This window comes from Chiloscyllium plagiosum, unplaced genomic scaffold, assembly GCF_037043375.1.
Source record: "Chiloscyllium plagiosum isolate Xiang-an unplaced genomic scaffold, Cpla_swu_hap1 HiC_scaffold_23, whole genome shotgun sequence".
Taxonomy (NCBI): Eukaryota; Metazoa; Chordata; class Chondrichthyes; order Orectolobiformes; family Hemiscylliidae; genus Chiloscyllium; species Chiloscyllium plagiosum.
Window position 1 is genome coordinate 16839146 of NW_028270161.1, and position 24381 is coordinate 16863526.

The 24381-nt window shown below is 41.3% G+C and overlaps 1 protein-coding gene across 1 annotated transcript in view; it reads left to right on the top strand.

Annotated features, from left to right (window-relative positions):
- Positions 1-21540, top strand: part of exoc4 (exocyst complex component 4) — a 604047-nt gene extending 582507 nt beyond the window's left edge. The window contains exon 17 of the mRNA XM_043714034.2: positions 19809-21540. Coding sequence (XP_043569969.2) covers positions 19809-20046 — 238 coding nt within the window. The 3' untranslated portion in view covers positions 20047-21540. The remainder of the gene's footprint in view (positions 1-19808) is intronic.
- The last annotated feature ends 2841 nt before the right edge of the window (positions 21541-24381 follow it).

The window sequence follows — 24381 nt, forward strand, 5'->3', positions numbered from 1 at the left end:
TCTATAACTTTGGATGACAAACAGGTCATATATTTGAAATTCAAGCCAGCTCACTATGGAAGCTCTCCTCCATCAGCTACAAAGATTTAAACCTGAGTCTGCCCTTTTCCTTGGGTTGACGAGGAGGAGGCTGGAAGAACACAGCAAGCCAAGACATTGACTTCTCCATCTCCGGATGCTGCCTGGCTTGCTATGTTCTTCCAGCCTCCTGCTTGACCAACTTGGATTCCTGCATCTGCAGTTTTTTTTGTATCTTTTTCTTGGGTTGGCAATGGAGTGTTGAAGGTGCAAGATTTATGTTTAAAACAGACAGAAAATGAGTCTGTAACCTTTAAAAGTTAGCCAACAAAGAAATTAAGACAGGCTTGCAATCCAGCCTCCTTATATTTGCAAGAAGCTACATAAATTAATGCACAAAACTATAAAACATAAAAGCAGAACTTGGCCATTCAGCCCATTATATGTGCTCTGCCATTCAATCATGACTGTTGTGTTCTCAACCCCATTCTCCTGCCTTCCCATACCCTGGATCCCCTAACCAGGCAAGGACCTCTGTCTCTCTCAAATACACTAATGACTTGGTTTCCAAAGATCTGTGCCACAGAGTCACCACCCTCTGTCTGAATAAATTCCTCCTCATCTCCATTCTAAAGGGTTGTCACTTCATTCTGAAGCTGTTCCTTTGGGTCCTAGTCTCTCCTACTCATAGAAAAATCTTCTCCACATCCACACTATCCAGGCATCTTAGTATTCTGTAAGTTTCAGTGAGAACTCCCCTCATCCTGCTAAACTGCATCAAGTACAGACCCATGGTCCTCAACTGCTCCTCATATGACAAGCTCTTCATCTGAGGAATCATTCTTGTGTACCTCCTCTGAAACCCTCCAAGACCAGTACATCCTTCCTTAGACACTGGGCCTAAACCTGCTCGCAATATTCAAACGAGGTCGAACCAGAACCTTTTACAGCCTCAGCAGTACATTTCTGCTTTTGTACACTTGAGCTGTACTCTGCAGGAAGAAGAAATATGTCCAGGCATTGTGCGTTTGTAAAATTGAAATTAAGCATAAGGAACAGTAGCTCCCTGGTGCGTTCTCCCTGACAATGCGTCAACTTATCAGAGCTGACTTGCCAATCGTTGAGCACCCTTTTCTCTGGCAGGATAAGTTGTTGCTCCTTTCGAAATTTGGAATTCTTACGGTTGTCCTGATGAGTGCAAGTTGAAAAACTATGTTGGTATGACTCGACTTTCAGTAATTCTTCGTAAAGTTTACCATAATGATTTTGAGATACATTTGCAGTTGTTTAATCTTAATATGTTTTAACCAGTGAAATTAGGGTACGTCCCAAATTTTTGTCAGCTGCTAAGCTTCTTGTTGAGTGACTTTTATCTGATAAATATAGCAAGCCAGTCTTCCTGGAACCTATGATTCAGAAATGTAAATTCTTCTTCACCCCACAAGAATAGAGATGGTGAACACACTTTGATTATTGATGTTAAATTATTTTTAATTGACTGATGTGCTCATAATAATACAGTACCAGAGTTGATTTATGTGTGCTTGATCAGTCAATGGCTGCTCTTTATTATGCCTCCCTGATTTGTGATGAGTTGAATTATACAGGGAATTCCTGTATAACTAAGTCAGTGAGTGAGAATCAGAGCTGTAAGATCTCCCTCTGCCAGATTCTTGTTAAGTTGTAATTGATCCATTTTGGTTTACTGTATCTTGCTTTCTCTTCAGTTAAAAGTGCTAAGCTCTGCCCACAACCTAACTCCTCGCAGATAACATAGTAGAAATCAAAAATATGTATGATGAGCCATAGCATGAATTATATTCTTAATAAAGGTTAGGGGAATTCTTACCCATGCCCCAGAACATTAATGTGGGTCTCCAACCCTAACACAGTTCAGTGGCAATACCATTGTCATTGCTTCCCCAATCTGTGAAGTTACAACCTAAATGGATCTGAAGTATCGGGTATTGTAGGAATTCTTAAAACTTTGTGAAGAATTGTTTACTGAGAAAGCAGACATCCCTCCAAAACATACAGATTCGCTTCCAAGCGAGAAGCTCTACATACTTTTGGTAGCAGATATACCCAGAGTTCACTGTCATAGATTCATAGAGATGTTCAACACGGAAACAGACCCTTCGGTCCAACCCGTTCATGCCGACCAGATTTCCCAACCCAATCTAGTCACACCTGCTAGCACCCGGCCCATATCCCTTCAAACTCTTCCTACTCATATACCCATCCAGATGCCTTTTAAATGTTGCAATTGTACTAGCTTCCTCTGTCAGCTCATTCCAAACATGTACCACCCTCTGCGTGAAAAGGTTGCCCCTTAGGTCTTTTTTATCTAGGTCTCTTGTTTATCTTTCCCCTCTCACCTAAATCTATGCCCTCTAGTCCTGGACTCCCCCACCCCAGGGAAAAGATTTTGTCTATTATGTTATCAATGCTTCTCATGCTTTTATAAACCTCTATAGGGTCACCCCTCGGCCTCAGACGCTCCAGAGAAAACAGCCCCAGCCTATTTAGCCTCTCCCGATAGCTCAAATCCTCCAACCCTGGCAACATCCTTGTAAATTTTTTCTGAACCCTTTCAAGTTTCACAACATCTTTCTGATAGGAAGGAGACCAGAATTGCATGCAATATTCCAAAAGTGGCCTAACCAATGTCCTGTACAGCCACAACATGACCTCCCAATTCCTGTACTCAATATTCTAGCCAATGAAGACGAGCATACCAAATGCCGCCTTCACTTTCAAGAAGCTATGAACCTGCACTCCAAGGTCTCTTTGTTCATAACCACTCCCTAGGACCTTACCATTAAGTGTATAAGTCCTGCTAAGATTTGCTTTCCCAGAATGCAGCATCTCACATTTATCTAAATTAAACTCCATCTGTCACTTCTCAGTCCATTGGCCCATCTGATCAAGATCCCATTGTAATCTGAGGTAACTGTCTTCGCTGTCCATTGCACCCCCATTCTTGGAGTCATCTGCAAACTTACTAACTATACCTCTTATGCTCACATCCAGGCCATTTATGTAAATGATGAAAAATAGTGGACCCAGCACCGATCCTTGTGGCACTCCACTAGTCATAGGACTACAGTCTGAAAGACAACCCTCACCACCACCCTCTGTCTTCTACCTTTGAGCCAATATGCGATCTAACCTTGCTAACCAGTCTCCCATGAGAACCATGTCAAACGCCTTACTGAAGTCCATATAGACCACGTCTACCGCTCTGCCCTCATCATTCCTCTTTGGTACTTCTTCAAAAAACTCAAATCAAACTTGTGAGACATGATTTCCCAGCACAAAGCCATGTTGACTATCCTGAATCAGTCCTTGCCTTTCCAAATATTTGTACATCCTGTCCCTCAGGATTCCCTCCAACAACTTGCCCACCACTGAGGTCAGGCTCACAGTTCCCTGGCTTGTCCTTACCACCTTTCTTAAACAGTGGCACCACGTTTGCCAAACTCCAGTCTTCCAGCACCTCACCTGTGACGTTCAATGATACAAATATCTCAGCAAAGAGGACCAGCAATCACTTCTGTAGCTTCCCACAGAGCTCTCTGGTATACCTGATCAGGTCCTGTGTTTTTGTTGCAATAATTTGTATATCTGTACAAAAAAAAGTAACTTTAGCTCATGGCCTTGTTATTTTTACAAAGCAGATGGCCTCTCAGACCAAGAGCAATGATAATTATAATTTAATGATAATTGTCAGATCTATTAATTAAGAGAAGAAAGCAAAAAGTCAAGGAGGTTAGGCAAATATCTTTTTCCTTTTATAAGATGAATTAAAATTAAGCAGTCAAGGTAAAGGATATTGCCACATCCTATTATTTGGGTGAAATAAGCACAGGTTGGGCCGTAAAACAGCTTAGTGATAGTGATTTTGAAAAGAAAGCCTTCAACCTCCAACTGCATAACTGGTCATGCATTAGACTTGTGCTAGTGTATGTGGAGTCTTGGTTTGAAGGTGAATCCCACCTCACCCACATCTCCTCCGAAACAATCCTAGCATTGAATTCTGATACCTGGCTTTACCTCCTGTCGCAAAGGAGGAAATATAAGATTATTAGACCAACCACCTCCCTGAGGACACTTCACACAGATCACATTTGTATATAAATATGTGAATGGTTCAGAGGATTATGGGAACGTTCCAATAACAATAAATTCCATCTATAACTTTGGATGACAAACAGGTCATATATTTGAAATTCGAGCCAGCTCACTATGGAAGCTCTCCTCCATCAGCTACAAAGATTTAAACCTGAGTCTGCCCTTTTCCTTGGGTTGACGAGGAGGAGGCTGGAAGAACACAGCAAGCCAAGACATTGACTTCTCCATCTCCGGATGCTGCCTGGCTTGCTATGTTCTTCCAGCCTCCTGCTTGACCAACTTGGATTCCTGCATCTGCAGTTTTTTTTTGCCTTTCCAAATACATGTACATCCTGTCCCTCAGGATTCCCTCCAACAACTTGCCCACCATTGACGTCAGGCTCACTGGTCTATAGTTCCCTAGCTTGTCCTTACCACCTTTCTTAAACAGTGGCACCACATTTGCCAACCTCCAGTCTTCCTTACCTTCCAACCTCCTTTCTTACCTATGACTATCGATGATACAAATATCTCAGCAAGAGGCCCAGCAATCACTTCCCTAGCTTCCCACAGAGTTCTAAGGTACACCTGATCACGTCCTGGGGTCTAAGGTACACCTGATCAAATCCACTTCTATGCATTTCTAGACATCCAGCACTTCCTCCTCTACGATATGGACATTTTTCAAGCTGTCACCACCTATTTCTCTACATTCTGTATCTTCCATGTCGTTTTCCACAATAAATACTGATGCAAAATACTCATTTATTATCTCCCCCATTTTCTGTGGCTCCACACACAGGCCACCGTGCTGATCTTTGAGGGGCCCTATTTTCTCCCTCGTTACCCTTTTGTCTTTAATGTATTTGTAAAAACCATTTGGATTCTCCTTTACGCTATTTGCCAAAGCTATCCCATGTCCCCTTTTTGGCCTCCTGATTTCCCTCAAGTATACTCCTACTGCCTTTATACTCTTGTAAGGATTCACTCGATCTATCCTGTCTATACCTGACATATGCTTCCTTCTTTTTCTTAACCAAACCCTCAATTTCTTTAGTCATCCAGTATTCCCTATACCTACCAGCCTTCCCTTTCACCCTAGCAGGAATATCCTGTCTCTTGACTCTCATTATCTCACTTCTGAAGGCTTCCCATTTTCCAGTCATCCCTTTACCTGCCAACATCTGCCCCCAGTCAGCTTTTGAAAGTTCTTGCCTAATACCATCAAAATCGGCCTTTCTCCAATTTAGAACTTCAATTTTTAGATCGGGTCTATCCTTTTCCATCACTATTTTAAAACTAATAGAATTTGGGGTGTCTGGCCCCAAAGTGCTCCTCCACTGACACCTCAGTCACCTGCCTTGCCTGATTTCCCAAGAGTAGGTCAAGTTTTACACCTTTTGTAGGTACATCCACATGCTGAATCAGGAAATTTTCTTGTACACACTTAACAAATTACTCTCTATCTAAACCCTTAACACTATGGTAGTCCCTATCTATGTTTGGAAAGTTAAAATCCCCTACCATAACCATGCTATTATTCTTACAGATAGCTGAGACCTCCTTACAAATTTGTTTCTCAATTTCCCTCAGACTCGCTTTATCTTTCTGTCTCAGTGACAGTCCGATCAGTACATTCCAATAAGAATGTGCTGTTGCACATTGCAGCCAGTAGATCAGTGATCATTCATCTCAGTGTTATTTTCTAGCTTATTTTCATGGTTTTCATGAATAAAGAACTACAAAATATTTAGCCATTTTGTACACAGCTAAGTCTCAGAGACAAAAATGAAATCAATGAACTTGTTTGTTGTGGTGGGAGTGGGGGTGGAGGGATATGTTGGCCAGGATATTACAAAAACCTTATCTTCCTCATTGAATAGCAACACTGAAGTGCTAATTCTGATTGTGTTCTCAACATCTGGCACAGGGCTGCACCTTCTCAAGGGACAAAGTTTACACACCTCGTCATAATAACATCTGTAAGATCAAATGTCACTATAGCATTTGTGAGGGAATGGTACAAGGAGGCAATGTAATGAGCTGCTTATGTCTTTTTGCTTTTTCTCTGTTAACTATAAACAAAATGGGAACAGATTTTACTGTTGCTGCCTGATTCTTTGCATTAGTGAAATAAACACAATTCTGCAGAGGGTATGATTTTGCCTTCTGCAGAAAGTGAACTATAGTTTGCTGCCCTGAAAAATGTGCATCTTAATTTTATGCTTGCCAAAGAAAACTTTGTTTCTCTGTAGAGAAAAAGCAGGGAAATGGGACTAATTGGATAGCTCTTTCAAAGAACCACACAAACACAATGGTCAGAATGTGCTCCTTCTATTTTGTAAGATTCCTTAATTAAAATGTAAATGATAAACCTGCATGATCGTACTGATCATGCTATTCATGCATTGTGTTTAATAGTAAATTCATGTTTGGGTGACCTTATATGTTAATAGTCAATGTAGATGTTGCGACTGATGCTGTTTTTCTCTCCATCATTGGAACTATAATTTAGTTATGACCATAATATGTGTTTGAAGCTGCAAAGTATAGACAGCCCTTGAGAGATAGATCCATTAGATAGCATGGAAAACATTGATTAGTGATATTTTACAATGTTAAACATTGGCGATCCAGGCTTATTTGCATGTGAAACTATGAACAGTAATATATGCTTAGAATTCTGGGCACAGACAGTGAAATGGAATATTCTGACATTGAAAGGAAATTAAAATAAATTAAAGCAAATTTACTGGGTTATTTCGCAAATATGTTCAGCTCAGATGAATAAAATATTTCAGGGCTAGCTTGAAGCATTTGCTAAATGCAAATTTCACATTTAAACATCAACATAATGCATTTAAACCAAGGACAGCAACACACCATCAAAATAAGCTATCACAATGAATAATTAAAATTGCCATTCTGTCTGTTTTTGTGTTGGGTAGTGGGTGGGAGGAGGTGTAAACAGAGGAAGAAAACAGATTTAATGCTCCATCTTTGCAAAGCTGATTCATTTGGCTGGTAAATCAGAAGAAATAAACATCCAAGTGGATTAAATCAATAAGGAAATGTGATTGTCATTCAGACCCTTGTCAACAGTCTACCAGTGCCAGAATCAATTATATTAATTTTTCAAATTATCTCTGTAGTCATAAAGACACCACAACACTCAATATTATTTATGTGCAAATCAAACAACAACCTCAGGTGAGTGGAAACAAACAAAATTCTGGAATTTGTTCTCTTGGAAGTACGCTCCTCTGTAAACTGTGCAAAAATGGCATCTCACTGTTAAACTCCCCAATCAAATGCTTACAGGTCAAAATAAGATCAAAATTAGTCACAGACAAGGTGTCTCCTTCTGAATGTTGTGTTAAGTCTTAATTGCTGGGAAACAATCACAGCGGCATTGAAAATTAAATTTCACGTTACTTAAGATTTTACTTACGCTTGAGATTTGAAAACAAAATCATTTTTTTCTGTCTTTTCTCTCTCTCTCTCACAATCCCATCTTCCTTTCTCTATTTGCTCCTGATTTGAAAATGAGTTTACAATTCCTAAGTCAGCCTCTATACTGTTCACAGACAATTCTTCAATCTTGGAACAACTCACTGCTCACCGGATATCTGTTGAAAGGCCGGCATCAGTTGTGCCTACACCATCTTTAAAAAACTTTGCGTACCTGGACAAGTGTTACTAATCCAGAGCTGCCCTGAATGGTTCCTGATATTGATCCAGACATGGCAGAAGCGGGAAAATTGGCACCTTGCATTGCAGGCAGGGAACTGGAAATCCTCCTAGACATGAAGGTGTAGAAGTAGGTCATCCTTTTCCTCCAATACTGGCAGTGAAAGCCAGGACTTCAAACCATACCAGGCTGATCAGAGGTTGCCCTCCAACCTGGTTTGAAGCAGTGTCAGCTACCTGAAGGAATGCACAGCAGACCTTCTCCACTCCACAAGGCTAAGTGTCACAATAATCACTCCAATACCTCGTTAGTGTACCACTTCTTACTAAGGCTCATGCCCTCCCATTCTCACTGTTGCTTGAAACATCTTCCCTCATTTGCTGTCACCACCTTAACCCAGACCTGCTGAGCTTTTCCAGCAATTTCTATTTTTATTGTTATGACTAACTGACTATGTCCAAACTGCTGCATTGATATCGGGGGCTGTGTTGTCTTATTGTGCCACAGTCCCCTGACTGAACACTGTCTCCCTTCACTTAAGTACTGTGGATAACCACAGAAAGCTTCCTAGCTGTATGCCTATTCTATTTGGCAGGACAGAAGTAATATGAAATTGAAAGAACTGTGGAGGCTGGAAATCAGAACGCAAAACATAAATTGTTGGAAAGTCGCAGCAGGTCTGGCAGCATCTGTGGAGAGAAGTCAGAGTTAACATTTTGAGTCCAGTGACCTTTCTTCAGAACACATGCTTCGTGCTGTCTCCTGCTTTCCAAGTGTGTCAGAACTACATCTCAACTGAGTCTGGCAATACTCCGATGTCCTGTACCACTTGCATGAAACAATCTAGCTGCTATTCCCTGTATTACACATTTGAGGAGTGATAGAAAAGATAGAGCAGATGCAAACTAAAACAAACTAATTCCTGTAGTGGGGAAAATCCAAACAACTGGGGTAAATCCTAAAATTAAAATGAAACCATTTTCCACAAAGGAGATAATGCAAATCTGAACTCAAAATGTTGTGGATTCTGGACAGGAAGCTTCCAAGACTGAGACCAATAGATAGATGTTTGTTAGGCCAGGGTGTCAAAGGATATGAAGCTAGGGCAGACACAATGGGATAGATACATAAATTAGTCATGATCTAACTAAGTGGTAGAATAGTGTCTCCAAAAAATGTCTCGGTGCTGATCTCTGTGTCTGCTTTACTTATTTAGTTGTTTTCTTTTAAGAATTACACTGGGATTACGAAGAAATTTCTGAAAGCCTCCACAAAAACAAAGTAAATAATTTTCTCCAAGCTCCACGCACTACTTTCGGTTGTAATTCACATGAATGTGACTTGAGCCCCATTATGATTGTGTTGAGCCTCTGGAGTTTAGCGTCAATAGTCTGGTATCTGAAAATAGCCTGTAGTTAGATTCAAGGACAGTGAACTTCTGCTCCACATGAAGCACAGATTGGCCTTTTTGGTGTCACTAAAGCCCTCATTAATCCTCTTCATTACTTCTTCAAAAAACTCAATCAAGTTAGTGAGAGACAATTTTCCACACACAAGCCGTGTTGACTATTCCTAATGAGTCCATACCTGTCCCTCAGGATCCCCTCCAACAACTTGCCTACCACTTCAGACTCAGCAGTCTACAGTTCCCTGGCTTTTCCTTACCACCTTTCTTAAATAGTAGCACCACATTAGCCAACCGTCAGTTTTCTAGTGCCTCACCTCTGGATTTCAATGATACCAATATCTCAGCAAGCGGCCCAACAATCACTTTCCTAGCTTTCTTGGGTACACTTGATCAGGTCCCGGGAATTTGTCCACCTTTATGCATTTTAAGATGTCCACCACCACCTCCTGTGTAATATGGGCATTTTTCAAGATGTCACTATTTATTTCCCCAAGTTCTCTAGCTTCCATATCCTTCTCACCGATGCAAAATACTCTTATAGAGTCTCCTGCAGTTCAACACATAGGCTGCCTTGCTGATCATTAAGGGGCCTGATTCTCTCCCTAGTAACTCCTTTGTCCTTAATCTATGTGTAGAATTCCTTTGGATTCTCCTTAACTCTACTTGCCAGCGCTATCTCATGTCCCCTTTTTGCTCTCCTGATTTCCCTCTTAAGTATACTTCTACTGGCTTTATACTCTTCAAGGGATTCACTCAACTGTAACAAATGCATCCTTTTTCTTGACCAAAACCTCAATCTCTTTACTCATTCCCCACAGCTAACGGGAACATACCGTCTCTGGACTCTCATTACCATATTTCTGAAGGCTATCCATTTACCAGCCGTCCTTTTATCAGGGAATATCTATCACCAACCTCTTGCTTAATACTGTCAAAATTGGCCTTCCTCCAATTTAGAACTTTATCTTTTAGATCTGGTCTATTCTTTTCCATCACTATTTTAAAACTAATAGAATTATGGTCGCTGGCCCCAAAGTGCTCCCTCACTGACACCTCAGTCACTTGCCCTGCCTTATTTCCAACAGTAGGTCAAGTTGTGCTCCTCCTCCAGAAGATAAATCCACACATTGAATCAGAAAGTTTTCTTGGACACACTTAACAAATTCCTCTCCATGCAAGCCCTTAACATTATAGCAGTCCCAGGCTATGTTTGGAAATGTAAAATCCCTACTATTACCACCCTATTATTCTTACAGCCAACTGAGATCTCCTTACAAATTGACTTCTCAATTTCCCACTGACTATTGTGGGGGCTTTAATACAATCCCAGTAAGGTGATCATTCCTTTCTTATTTCTCAGGTCCACCCAAATAACTTCCTTGGACATATTCACAGGATATTTTCCCTAAATACAGCTGTAATGTTATCCCTAATCAAAAACGCCCACTCCCCCTCCTCTCTTGCCCCCTTCCAATAGCATCTGTACTCTGAAACATTAAGCTGCCAGTCCTGTCCATCCTTGACCATGTCTCTTTAATCGCTATGGTATCCCAGTCCCATATTCCCAACTGTGCCTGAGTTCATCTGCCTTACCTGTTAGACCTCTTGCATTGAAATAAATGCAATTTAGTTTATCAGTCTTACCTCATTCTCTGCTTTGTTCCTGTCTCCCCTGACTTTTTGATTTGCTCCTTTTCCCAACTACATCAGTCTCAGACTGATCTCTTTTCACACTGTCTCCCTGGTTCGTCCCCCACTTACGAGTTTAAATCTTCCTGAGCAGCTGTAGCAAATCTCTCGGCAAGCATATTCAATCCCTTCGAATTCAGGTACAATCCATCCATTCCAATGATGCAAAAATGTGAATCCTTCTCCCCTGTGCCAGCTCCTCAGCCATGCATTCATCTGCTCTATCTATCTATTCCAACTCTCACTAGCTCGTGGCACCAGAGTAATCCAGATATTACTACCCTCAAACCTACTTTTGAAATTCCTGCCTAATTTCCTATATTGTCTCCTCAGAACCTCGTCCTTTTCTCTTCCTATGTCAATAGTTCCAATGTGTGCAATGATCTCCTGCTGGTCCCACTCCCCTTTGAGAATATTCTGCACCCTCTCTGCGGTATCCTTCATGCTGGCACCAAGAAGGCAACACACTATTTTGATATCTCATTGTTGTCCGCAGAAACGTCTGTGTCTGTCTCTGTCTCTGACTAATTAGACCCCTACCCTTCATTACTTTAAAGCCAGTGTCAGTCTCAGAAACCTGGCTGGCAGTGCAACATCCTCCTAAGAATTCATTACCCCCTACATTTTCCAAAACAGATTTGCTTGGGTCAGGAGAGTCCTGCACTACCTGCCTACCTCTCCTACCTTTCCAGGAGGTAACCCATCGACCTGACTGTATCTGCGGTTTTTCTACCTTCCTGAAACTGCCATCCATCAGCCCCCAGCTCTGTAAATTCCTTATCGCCTCTAACTGTTGCTCCAACTGATCCAGGCAATCCGATAGAATTTGCAACCAAACACATTTCCAAGATCACTGTAATTCTCCCTATCTTCTACATCCCACAAATCAACAAAGGCCACCTTACATCTTAACAGTCTACACACCCAGAAAATAGCACAGTCTTACTGCTCTAAAATCACTGCTCCAGGATAGCTTCATACCTATGTTTTATATTTTTAAAGTTTAATCAAGAGACAGATCTAAATTTAAAAAACACTTAACTGTTCCTCTGCTGTGAACTCTCCAATACAGGTTTCATTCAAGTTCAGTTGTGAATTTCACTGCTTGTTTATTTTTCTTAGAAGGAACTCCAATGTCTGGAGATACTTGAAACTAACAGGAGAGGCAGTCAGCTATGAAGGTTCACTGCCTGATCAGACAGCTGTTTAGGTTCACTGGTTCTTTTTTATACCTCCCACGTGGTACCCGCTTTCTCCCTCTTCTTCCTTTTTTAAAGTGCTGTTGTTTTGATCCTTTTTGTTCCAAACAGATAAAAATCGTCCTAATTTTTGCCCTAAAAGGGTAAACCCTAATTTTAAAACATTGCCCCCTAATTCTGAACTCATCTTTCCACATCCATCTAATAAAGACCATTTAGGATTTTATACACTTCAATCAAGTAACCCTCATTCTTCTAAATTCCAGTGGAAACAAGCCCAATCTGTCCAACCTATCTTAAGATAACTCAGTCATTTCATCTCCTAATCTAGTAAACCTCCTCAGAACCACCTCCAAAGCATAAATAAGGAGACCAAAGCTATACACAATATTCAAGATGTGGTCTAACCTGTGTCCCTCATGACACCCTTTTATGTTCCATTCCTCTCATAATGAAGGATAGTATTCCATTAGCCTTCTTGATTACCTTTTGTACCAAAGACTAACTTCTTGTGATTTATGCACTAAAATACACAAATCCCTCTCCCTCTCTGAACTCTGCATATTATCTGTTTAAATACCACTATGTTTATTCATACTTCCTGCCAAAGTGGATAATTCAATATTTCCCTCATTATGCTTTATCTGCTGGATTTTTGTCCGCTCGCTCAACTTTCTGTTTGTTTGCAAACTCCTTCTGTCTTCTCCACATCATACTTTCCTGCCTGTTTTGTGATGTCTGCGAGTTTAGCTATCCTGCCTTAATTCCCCTCACCTAAGTCAGTAATGTAAGTTATAAACAGTTGAGGCCCCAGCACAGACCTCTGCTGGACTTCACCCATCACCCCCTGCCACTTAGATGAAGACCCGTTTTGCATATAACTTCATTGCCTGCCAGCTAGCCGATTTCCTATCCATGCTAATATTTGAGTACCATACCACACCATCATGTGATATATACTGTGAGCTTTTATTTTTTGCAATAACAGCACATTAAGAAATGCTGGGAATTTTGGAATGTTATTTAAAAGTAAAGTCCAGGAACTTAAAACTGTGGGCTAACCATGAGTAACACACTACATGAACCCTATGCCAACTAACTGGGTAATCTTGAGATTTGTTAAAATTTACTTATTAAAATGTCAGGTCTGAAGTGGTTAAATTCTACATTTGCTTTGTGCGAGTACAGTAGGGCCGTAGAGATTTCCTTCACAAAGTTATGACTAATTTTGAAATCTATACTGCTCTTGATCATGAACTCTGCAAAAATGAGTATCAACTCAACAATTTTCAGTTAATTTTTCATTCTTTTCTTTGAGGTTGTTCATAAATATTCATGATAGGTCATGCTGTCTTGTACATGCACAAGAAAAAATAACATCTGTTTAAAATTTGAGGATGATTCCTGTGATCATGTCACCAGATGGAATATGTAAGAGTGAATATAATTGCCTAGGAGAAAGTGAGGACTGCGGATGCTGGAGATCAGAGTCAAAGAGTTTGGTGCTGAAAAAGCACAGCTTGATGAAGAGCTTATGACTGAACTGTCAATTCTCCTGCTCCTCAGATGCTGCCTGACCCACCTCTGAATACAATTGCCCTCTCTTCCCTAAGATTTCCTATTTAAACTTCATACCCCATCATAATTATCCAAACAGCCCTATTTTCATCAAATGTTGGCTCCAAAGTATAAAGGATTTTATTTTAGGCAGAGTCTATAATCACTAAGAAAACTAGAATTCTTAAGGTATCAGGATAAGACTTTATAAGCTGACTGCATTAATTTAGATTAGATTAGATTACTTACAGTGTGGAAACAGGCCCTTCGGCCCAACAAGTCCACACCGACCCGCCGAAGCGCAACCCACCCATACCCCTACATTTACCCCTTACCTAACACTACGGGCAATTTAGCATGGCCAATTCACCTGACCTGCACATCTTTGGACTGTGGGAGGGAACTGGAGCACCCGGAGAAAACCCATGCAGACACGGGGAGAACGTGCAAACTCCACACAGTCAGTCGCCTGAGGCGGGAGTTGAACCCGGGTCTCTGGCGCTGTGAGGCAGCAGTGCTAGCCACCGTGCCGCCCACATTTGATACTTTCTCTGGAAAGGGAAGACTTGCATTTATAAAGCGCTTCACCACATCTCTCAAACTTTCAAAAGTGATATAACCTGGTGGATTCAGTACACCAGATACTGAACTACTTCATCAATTTATCATTGTGGCTACAAGAGTAGGCCTGGGCGAAGAATTCTGCAGGAAGTAATTGAACCTCATGTCTCACTAATGCTTGTCCACCATCTACAAGGCACAACCTCTGAGTGTGACGGAGTCCTCTCCACTTGCCAAGAAGCTTGACACCATTTAGAATAAATCAACTGACTTGATCGGTAGGCGAAAATGAGGACTGCTGATGCTAGAGATTAGAGTCGTGAGTGTGGTGATGGAAAAACACAGCAGGTCAGGCAGCATCCAAGGAACAGGAAAATTGACGTATTGTGCAAAAGCCCTTCATCAGGAATGAGGCTGGGTGCCTTGGGAGTGGAGAAATAAATGGGAGAGGGGTGAGGCTGGGGTGAGGGTAGCTGAGAATGTGATAGGTGAATGGAGATGGGGGTAATGGTGATAGAACAGAGGGGAGGATAGAGTGGATAGGTGGGAAGGAAGATGGAGAGGTCAGACAAGTCATGAGGGCGGTGCTGGGCTGGAAGGTTGGAACTGGGATAAGGTGGGGGGAGGGGCAATGAGGAAAATGGTGCAATCCACATTGATGTCAAGGAGTTGGAGGGTCCCGAGACGGAAGATTAGACATTCTTCCTCCAGGCATTGGGTGGTAAGGGAGTGGGGATGGAGAGTGCCCAGGACCTACATGTCCTCAGTGGATTGGGAAGGGGAGTTGAAGTGTTCGGGGACGGGGCTGTGGAGTTGGTTGGTGTGGGAGTCCCAGAGATGTTCTCTGAAGTGCTCTGCTAGTAGGTGTCCTGTCTCCCCAGTGTAGAGGAGACCGCAATGGATACAGTAAATAACGTGTGGAACTGCAGGTGAAACTTTGATGGATATGGAGGACTCCTTTGGGGCCTTGGACAGAGATGAGAGGGGAGGAGTGGATGCAGGTTTTGCAATTCATGCAGTGGCAGGGCAAGGTGCCGGGAGGGGAGGGTGGGTTGTTAGGGGGCGTGGACCTGACAAGGCGGTCTCAGAGGGAATGGTCTTTACGGAAAGCAAGTAGGGGTGGAGAGAGAAATATATCTCCGGTGGTGGGGTCTGTTTGTAGGAGGCGGAAATGGTGGAGAATGATGTGATCTATACAGAGGTTGGTGGGATGGAAGGTGAGAACCGGAAGATTCTGTCCTTGTAGCAGTTGGAGAGGTGGTGTTCAAGGGTGGAGGTGTGGGAAGTGGATGAGATGCGCTGGAGGGAGGGGAAATTGTGGTCTTTAAAGAAGAAGGCCATCTGGTGTGTTCTGTAGTGGAACTGGTCCTCCTGGGAGCAGATGCGGCAGAGGAATTGGGAATAAGCGATAGCATTTTTACAAGAGGCAGGATGGGAGGGGGTGTAATCCAGGTAGCTGTGGGAGTCGATGGGTTTGTAGAAGATGTCAGTGTTGAGTCGGTCATTGTTGATGGAGATGGATCGGTACTCCATCCACTACCATCAACATGCATTCCCTTCACCACTGATGCACAATGACAGTAGTGTGTACCAGCTACAAGCCTTAATACATAGTTCATCCAGCCCCCTCTTTTTCTGCCCCCACCCCACCCCCACCCAACAACACTTTCCAAACCCACAACTCTACCATCTCGAAGGACAAGGGCAGCAGATGGACGGCAAAGCCACCACCTCCAAACCATCTTGACTTGGAACTATATCATTGTTCTTTTACTGTCACTTAATCAAAATCCTGGAACTCCCTTCCTCATGACACTGTGAATGCCTGTATACCTGAGTGATTGTAGTATTTCAAGAAGGTAGCTCATCACCACTTTCTCAAGCACAGGTAGGAATGGCTGATCTATATTGGCCTTAATGGTGGTGCTCTCATCCCATTAATTATTTTTTAAATGGGAGGAGGAAATGACAAACAGGAAGCAACTATGTGGGAGGGGCAATTGCAGACAACCAGATATAGTCCATATGCGTGATGCCCACAGCATCAGAATTAGACTGTATCATTCAATTTCCCTGTAGCAATTTAAGCTGGAAGAGGCAATTAAAAAAGTGATAAGCCCATAAAAATTAAAATGCTGCTTACTGCATTTTGCTGGATGCATTCCTAATATTCATTGCAAACCCATAGCTACTTTGACAACTTGTTCTCTGCTTCCTGTAAGAATTCAGTTCCAACTTCCAATTTCTCTTTCTCTGTTACATCTGTTAATGCTGCTACCTTGCACAATGAGACTTCCATCATGTCTTTCTTTTTCCTCCCCATTGGCCCTAACCTTCCCCACACATCTATGATTCCTAAACCACAAAAGGAACACTCCTTAACCTTGTTTTCCACAACACCAGCCTCTATATTCATAGCATTATCCTCTGCCACTTCTATGAAATCTAACATTATGCCACCTCCAATCCATCTTCCTTTCCCTCCCATCCCCTGACAGCATTCCAAAGGAACCATTGCCTCAACAACAGCCTGGACCACTCATCTATCACCTCAACAGCTCACTCCCCTCTCATGGCACCTTGCAATGCAATCACAAGAGGTGCAGCATTACCCTTTTACCTCAGCCTTCCTCATTGTGCAATACCCAAACACATCTTCCAGATGTTTGTATTTCTCTTCAATGTATACACTGCTCATGTTGCAATCTGCTCTATCTTGGTTACAACAGTTACACATTGGATTACATTTTGTTCTATAACATCTTTTATCTCTAATCTCTCTCTCAAATCTTTCCCTGATCTTCCCTTTTGTTCCAATTGCGCCTCCACCCTTCCTCGACAGCATAAAACCCATCACAGTACTGGAGTGGTGCAACATTGGCATCAGTACAGGGGAAGGGAGAGCTGTTTTGATGGGACGGGCTCTACCTGAATCATGCTGGGGACCAGAGTTCTGGTGAATGACACAACGAGGGCTTTAAACTAAATGGAGGTTGGTGCAAGGAAAGTTATAAAATCAAAGATAAAGGAGAAAGTAGAATTGCTGGGTACTGCTAGGGTTGACTCTTATCAGAAAGTGTGAATGTCACATTGTACCAAATAAAAGTGTAAGGAAACTCGAGTAGATTAAATGTAAAGGCTTTGTATCTTAATGCACAATATGTTTGGAATAAGGCAGATAAAGTGATGATGCAATTCGAGATAGATTGAGATCATGAGGACTTTGGCGGGGATGGAGGGATTGGAGACAGGCTCAGGAGAGATTATTGAAGTTTCCAGAACATATAATAGGATAGAGAGTGTGGAAAGGGTTAGGAATCTAACATCAAGCACAGTAGATAAGGGGATGACAATGAAAAAGGGGTGTTCCATGCAAGACTGAGCGTGTTGTATTTAAATACTTATAGCAAATGAAAATAAGTAAATGAACTTGCAGCACAGCTTGAAATTAGCGAGTATGATGCAGTGGCCATCATTGCAAGAGCATTATTCTGGGAAATAAGAATAAGTGTTCTGTCAAAGAAAACGTTTGATGGGCAGAGAGGTCTGGCTTACCTTGTGAGTAAGAAATGAAATTAAAGCGTTAGCAAGAAGTGAAAGAGGGTCAGAAGGGATGGAACCTGCATGGGTAGACTAACTATAAAGGAAAAACTCCCTAAAGGGAATTATGTGCAGGCCTTCTTGCAGTAGTCAGGATGTTGGGCAGAAAATAAATCAGGAGATGGAAAGGCATGTCAGAAAGGCACCATTCCAATGACTTTGGGGAATTTCAATATGGACTGGGAAAATCAAGTTGGTAGTGGATCCCAAGATAATAAATTTTTGGAACATCGATGAGATGGTTTTTTATTGGAGCAGCTTGTGGTAGAGCCCATGAGGGAACAGGTGGTTCTTGATTTGGTGATGTGTAATGAAGCAGACATGATTAGGGAGCTTAAGGTGAAGGAACCCTAGGGGACAGCGCCCATAATATGATAGAATTCACCCGAGGATTTGAAAAGAGAATCTGGAATCAGATGTGATGATATTGCAATTGAGTAAATGTAAATAGAAAAGTACAGGTAAGGAGCTTGCCAGAGTAGATAGGAAGGGAAATCTAATAGGAAAAGTGGTGGAGCAGAAATGGTAAGAGTTTCTAGGGATAATTCAGGAGGCACAGCAGACATTCATCCCAAGGAAGAAGAAGAAAAATACTAATGGGAGGAGAAGGCGATCATGGCTGACGGGAATTCAGGGACAACATTAAAGCAAAAGGAAAAACACAATGTGATGAAGATTAATGGGAAAACCAGAGGACTGGGAAACCTTTAAAAACCAGCAGTGGACAACCATAAAAAGCAATAAGGGGGAAGAAGATGAAATATGAGAATATACTAGCTAGAAATATAAAAGAATACTGCAAAGTTTCTTTTAGATGCATAAAAGGTAAGAGAGAGGCAAGATTGGACTTTGGATTACTGCAAAATGAGGCTGAAGAATTATTAATGGGGAACAAAGAAATGGCAGAGGAGCTGAATAAGTACTTTGCGTCGTTTTTTATGGTGGAAAACACCAGCAGCATATCAGAACTTCACGAATGTCAATGGGCAGAGGTGAGTATGGTGGCCATCTGGTGAAGCTGAAAGGTCTGAAGGTGAATAAATCGCCCAGACTGGGTGAAGTACACCCCAGGGTTCTGAAAGAGTTGGCTAAGGAGATTGTGGAGGCATTGGTGCTGATCTTTCAGGAACAACTGGAGTTAGGGAGAGTCCCAGAGGTTTGGAAAATGATTATTGTAACACCACTGCTTATGAACACAGGGAGGTGGAAGACAGGAAATTATAGGGCAATTAGCCTGGTCTCAAATATTGGTACAGTTTTAAAGTCTGTTATTAAGGATGAGATTATAGAATACAGCAAAATTTGTTTGAACTGGCACTCTCGATAAACTGGCAAAAATTATGTGCCTCAAATGCTGCCAAGTTTATGTATTATTCTGTCCAGTTATTATCACTTTCTAATCTATTTGCATCAATATAAATATACTTGTTCAATTAAATCACCACATGAAACATTAATAGTTGATTCAGTTTCTAGTCAATTTCTCCTCATATACTCCGATCTACCACAATGTCTGAGTAGTCAGTTGAGGATGCAATTGAGAAGGCTGTCTGCCAGTAAATTTTATTTAAGGCAAAATTGCGTAATTATTATTTCAGTGATTAATACTGTAAATAAACCAAACAATGATGTTTATTCTCCCTGCATTCCATTTCTATTACTTAGTGTGATTATTATGTGGATCTTTTGATTATCTGGGATATTTGATCAACCGGCGCATCACTGGCTAATGTGGGAAAGTATGAGGTAGGAAGAATAGAGGTGTCGACTGTTTTCTAAATGGGAACAGGCTTTGGTAACCTGAGCGCAAAAGAACTGAGAATCCTGAGCTAAATCTTCGAAGGTTAACATGCAGGTTCTGTTGGGAAAGCATATGCGTTGTTAGCATTCATACCTCGAGCTTTTAAAATATGGCATGTGAAGTTATTGGCAGTGTACTTGGGTTAACCTTCATTTCTGTTTTGCTACACAGGCAGTACTATGAGATGCTGTACAATAATCCAGATGAGCTGCTCAACCTGGTGGTGGACCAAGGGGTAAAGTACACAGAGTTGGAGTACATCAATGCCTTAAGCCTCCTCCATCGCAGCCAAACTGGAGTTGGAGATCAGACCACTCAGAACATGCGACTGCAGCGGCTGAAAGAGATCATCTGTGAGCAGGCTGCTATAAAACAGGCAACCAAGGACAAGAAGATCACCACAGTGTAGATGCTCAGCCTCAAAGTAGGGACTCAGTACAGTACAACACCATCTTACTTAGAATTATGGCTAAGCTGAAAGGCAACTTGCCATCATATTCAGTGAGTGTTTGATTGTTTCAATCTTTTAGCAGTGAAACATGTACATAGGTTATAAAGTTTAAGTGGCATTATTGTAGCTTGTTGCTTTCTGTGAAATACCAAGGGTATTTCTTTGCAGGATGCAATTTTGTTCTTGTAGGTCTGTTTTCCCTTTTACTAGCCAATTGAAACTTAAGCACAAAGTTAGCAGGAAACAATACCCTCTTCATTTCTCCTTCGCATTCCTCCTTCTTTAGACAACTTGGTTGCTTTTCACTATTTCCTTGTGTTTTTTTCACCATCAGTGCCAATGATTAACTGACTTCTAGCAGCTCCTAGCTTTATTCACCTACAGGCAGTGCAGCTGATGCACAACAGTACAGTACACCTTAACTAATAGTTGGTAAATTCATCTGTCCAACGGTCACAACCTAAAGTCAGTCAATAGATTTTGTTGCACTCCCTCCCCCAAGCCACTAAATTGACTTTATTATCTGGTTGAAGTTTCATTTGGTTATCATAAAAGGGATTAGCTGCAAAAAAAAGAACAAAAGGGTGCATTTCCGCAGCAAAAATGAACTATTTATGGCATTAGCACATTTAATAAATACTGTTTCATCCTACTAAATATTTCAAATTAGCACACATTGCTACAAAATTTGCACAATTTTGATCTAATGTTCAACAACTAAAGCTTAGCTTTCACAGCCTGAAGGGGTTTCTGGTTTTTGCTAAACTTGATAATCCCACTTGGATCTTAAGGGTAAAAATACAGTAAAACCTGGCACAATAAGGCACATTTAATGATGGTGAATGAGCTGGTGAGGGTTTGGCTTTGTTTTGGTGTATCATAGACACCAGAATCCAAGCCATGTGATTACAAGGCCTTTGGATCAAGCATATCAGATTATCAACTTGATATAAACTGAAGTGTATTTATAAAAGGATGAAAATAAATAGTGCAAAGTTTATTGAGACTTATCATTTTTTGTATCTGATCTATGTAGGCCTATTATAAAGGATTCTCCTCACTTTGTTGTGCTGATCACCTTTTTAATTTGTATGTATAAAGTATCTGTATCCAAGTGAAACATGCTATGACACACATACCCCCTACACTCCATATTATGTATTTTGTCAATAGCTAGGAACTATGTCAATGCAAGTAAAACTAACCCTAAATCAGGACTGGTCAGTTGAAAAGAGAAATAGGTTTGCGTCAGACTATTATTATAACATCTGTTCTGTTCTTATTTAGATTCACAAAACATTGAATGTTTTTCCTATCCCAAATTCCTTTATATATATGCCCTTAACTGCATAATCTGTACTATTTATTATTGCACTGCATGAATCAGAAACCATCTTATCTTTTAATGTGTACACAAAATGTTCTGCAATAAAGTTGGAAAAAGAAATTCTCGATCAGAATTCTTGTACTTGTTTTCTTTTTAACCTTTTTCGATATGAGAGTCAAGTTTCCCACATTGAAATGCCGACATGTGACATTGAATGATCCAAGCTGCTAGTTCAAACTCGCTATAGAAATTTTCCAAAACGCCCCTACAGCACTGTTGGAAAAGCATCATTCAGAGAAATTCACTTCAAGAGCCTAATGGGCTTCATTTAAATGGTCCATGTCAAGTTTAAGTTACAATGCTAAAACAAGCCCCTTTTCCGTTCTCAGAGACTCATACAGCATGGAAACAGATATTGCAGTCAAACTCGTCTATGCCTACCAAGTTTCTCAAACTAAACTTATCTTACTTATCTGTGTTTGACCCATATCCCTCTAAACCTTTCCTATTCATGTACCTGTCCAAATGTCTTTTAAATGGTGTAACTGTACCTGCAATCACCACTTTCTCTGGCAATACGAACCTCCCTCTGTGTGAAAAGGATACCCTTCAGTTCCATTTTAAATCTTTCTGCTCTCACCTTAAAAATATGCCCCTTAGTTTTTAAGTCCCCCATCCTTGGAAAAAGACCTTAACTAGGTGCTGCATGATTTTGTAAACCTCTTATTAGGGCACCACTCAACTTCCTAAACTCCAGTGAAAAATGTAGCCTATTCGTACAACTCAAACTTCCAGTCCCAACAACTTCCTATTAAATCTTTTCTGAACCTTCTCCAATTTCATATTATCCTTCTGATAGCCGAGCAACCGCAAATGTACACAGCATTCCAAAAGTGGTCTCACCAACGTCCTGGACAACCTCAACATGACTTCCCAACTCCTTTACTCAGTGGCCTGAGCAATGAAGGCAAGCATACCAAACACCTTCTTAACCACCCTGTCTACCTGTAATGCAACTCTCAAATAACTATATATTTGAATCCTAGATCTCTGTTCAACAACACTACCCAGGAACCTGTAACTTTGTGGGCAGGATACACAGAAATAATTAAGATAAAAAGAGAATGATGAATTACAAGAAAAAGAAAGTATGAATAAATAAAAGTAATTTAGTGCCTCATCGAAGTATCCTTTCTTGGCTACTGACTGTTTAATACCAGATATGGAGCCAGGGAGGGTCCCAAAGGGCTGAAAATGTGTCAACTCTGATTAAGAAGGGAGACAAGTCAGGAAACTGTTGGTTAGATTGATGTCAGTTGTTGGTAAGATTTAAGTCCATTATTAAGAATGAGTAGTTGCAGAGTACTTGGAAGTGCATGGTTAAAAGGGCTAAGTCAGCACGACTTCATGCCTGACAAATTTGTTTGAGATCTTTGAGGACCTAAAGATCAAATTAGAAAAAGCAGAGCCAGTGATACGATCTATTTGGATTTCCAGAAGGCCTTCCACAAGGTCCCACAGAGGAAGCTGCTAAAGAAGAACCTATGGTGTTCAGGGAAAGTACTGGCATAGACAGAGGATTGGCTGATTGTCAGAAAGCAGAGAGTAGGGATAAAGGGATCTTTTTTAGGATGGCAGCCAATGACTAACGGAATTCCACAGTGGTCGGTGCTGGGACTGCAACTATTCACGTTCTACAGTAAAGATTTGGATGAAGGAACTGAGGATATTGTTGCTAAGTTTGTAGATGATACAATGATAGTTGGAAGGAAAGGCAGTTTTGAGGAAGCAGGGACGCTGCAAAAGGACCTTGGCAGGCTAGGCAAGTGGGCAAAGAATTGGGAAAATGTGAGGTTCTACACTTTGGTAGGAAGAATACAGATGAAAACTATTTTCTAAGCAGGAAAAAGCTTCGGAAATCTGAAGCACAAAGGGACTTGGGAATCCGAGTTCAGATTTCTCATATCATTATTGTGCAGTTTCAGTTGGCAGGTCGGAAGGCAAATGTAGACATTAGCATTGATTCCAAGAGGGCTAGAATACGAGAGCAGAAATGTACTGCTGAAGCTGTATAAGGCTCTGGTCAGACTGTATTTGGGGAGTTTTGAGTCCTGTATCTAAGGAAGGATGTGCTGGCCTTGGAGGGGGTCCAGATGAGGTTTACAAAAATAATCCTGGGAATCAAGGGCTTGCCATATGGGAAACGGTTGAGGACTCTGTCTATACTCGATGGAGAATGGTCCCAGGAGTGAAAAGCTTAACATATGAGGAACGTTTGAGGACTCTGTGTCTATCCTCGATAGAGTTTAGAAGGAATGGGGAGGGGTAATCTAATTGAAACTTACAGAATACCGAATGGCCTTGACAGAGTGGATGTTGGGAAGATGTTTCCATTGGTAGGAGAGACTAGGGCATGAGGGCCTTAGAGTAAAGGGGAGACCTTTTAGAATGGAGATAAAGAGAGTGGGGAATCTATGGAATTCATTGTCACAGAAGGCTGTAGAGGCCAAGTCATTGAGTGTATTTAATACTGAGGTAGAAAGGCTCTTGATTGGCAAGGGGATCAAGGGTTATGGGCGCAAGGGATAGAATGGGGTTGAGAAACTTATCAGCCATGATTCAATGGCAGAGCAGATTCTGCTCAGTTCATTCAGACCAGCTCATTCACCATCATTAAGTATGCCTTATTGTGCCAGGTTTTACTGTATTTTACCCAAAAGATCCAAGTGGGATTATCAAGTTTATCAAAAACAAGAAACCCCTTCAGGTTGAATGGCCTAACTTCTACTCCTGTCTTGTAGTCTAATACTCAATGGGATTTAGAAGGATGAGGGGGGGATCTGACTGAAACGTAAAGTATACTGAGATGCCTGGATAGAGTGGACATGGAGAAGATGTTTCTTCTAGTAGGAGAGACTAGGGCACACTGTCAGAGTGAAGGGATGACTGTTTAGCACTGAGATCAG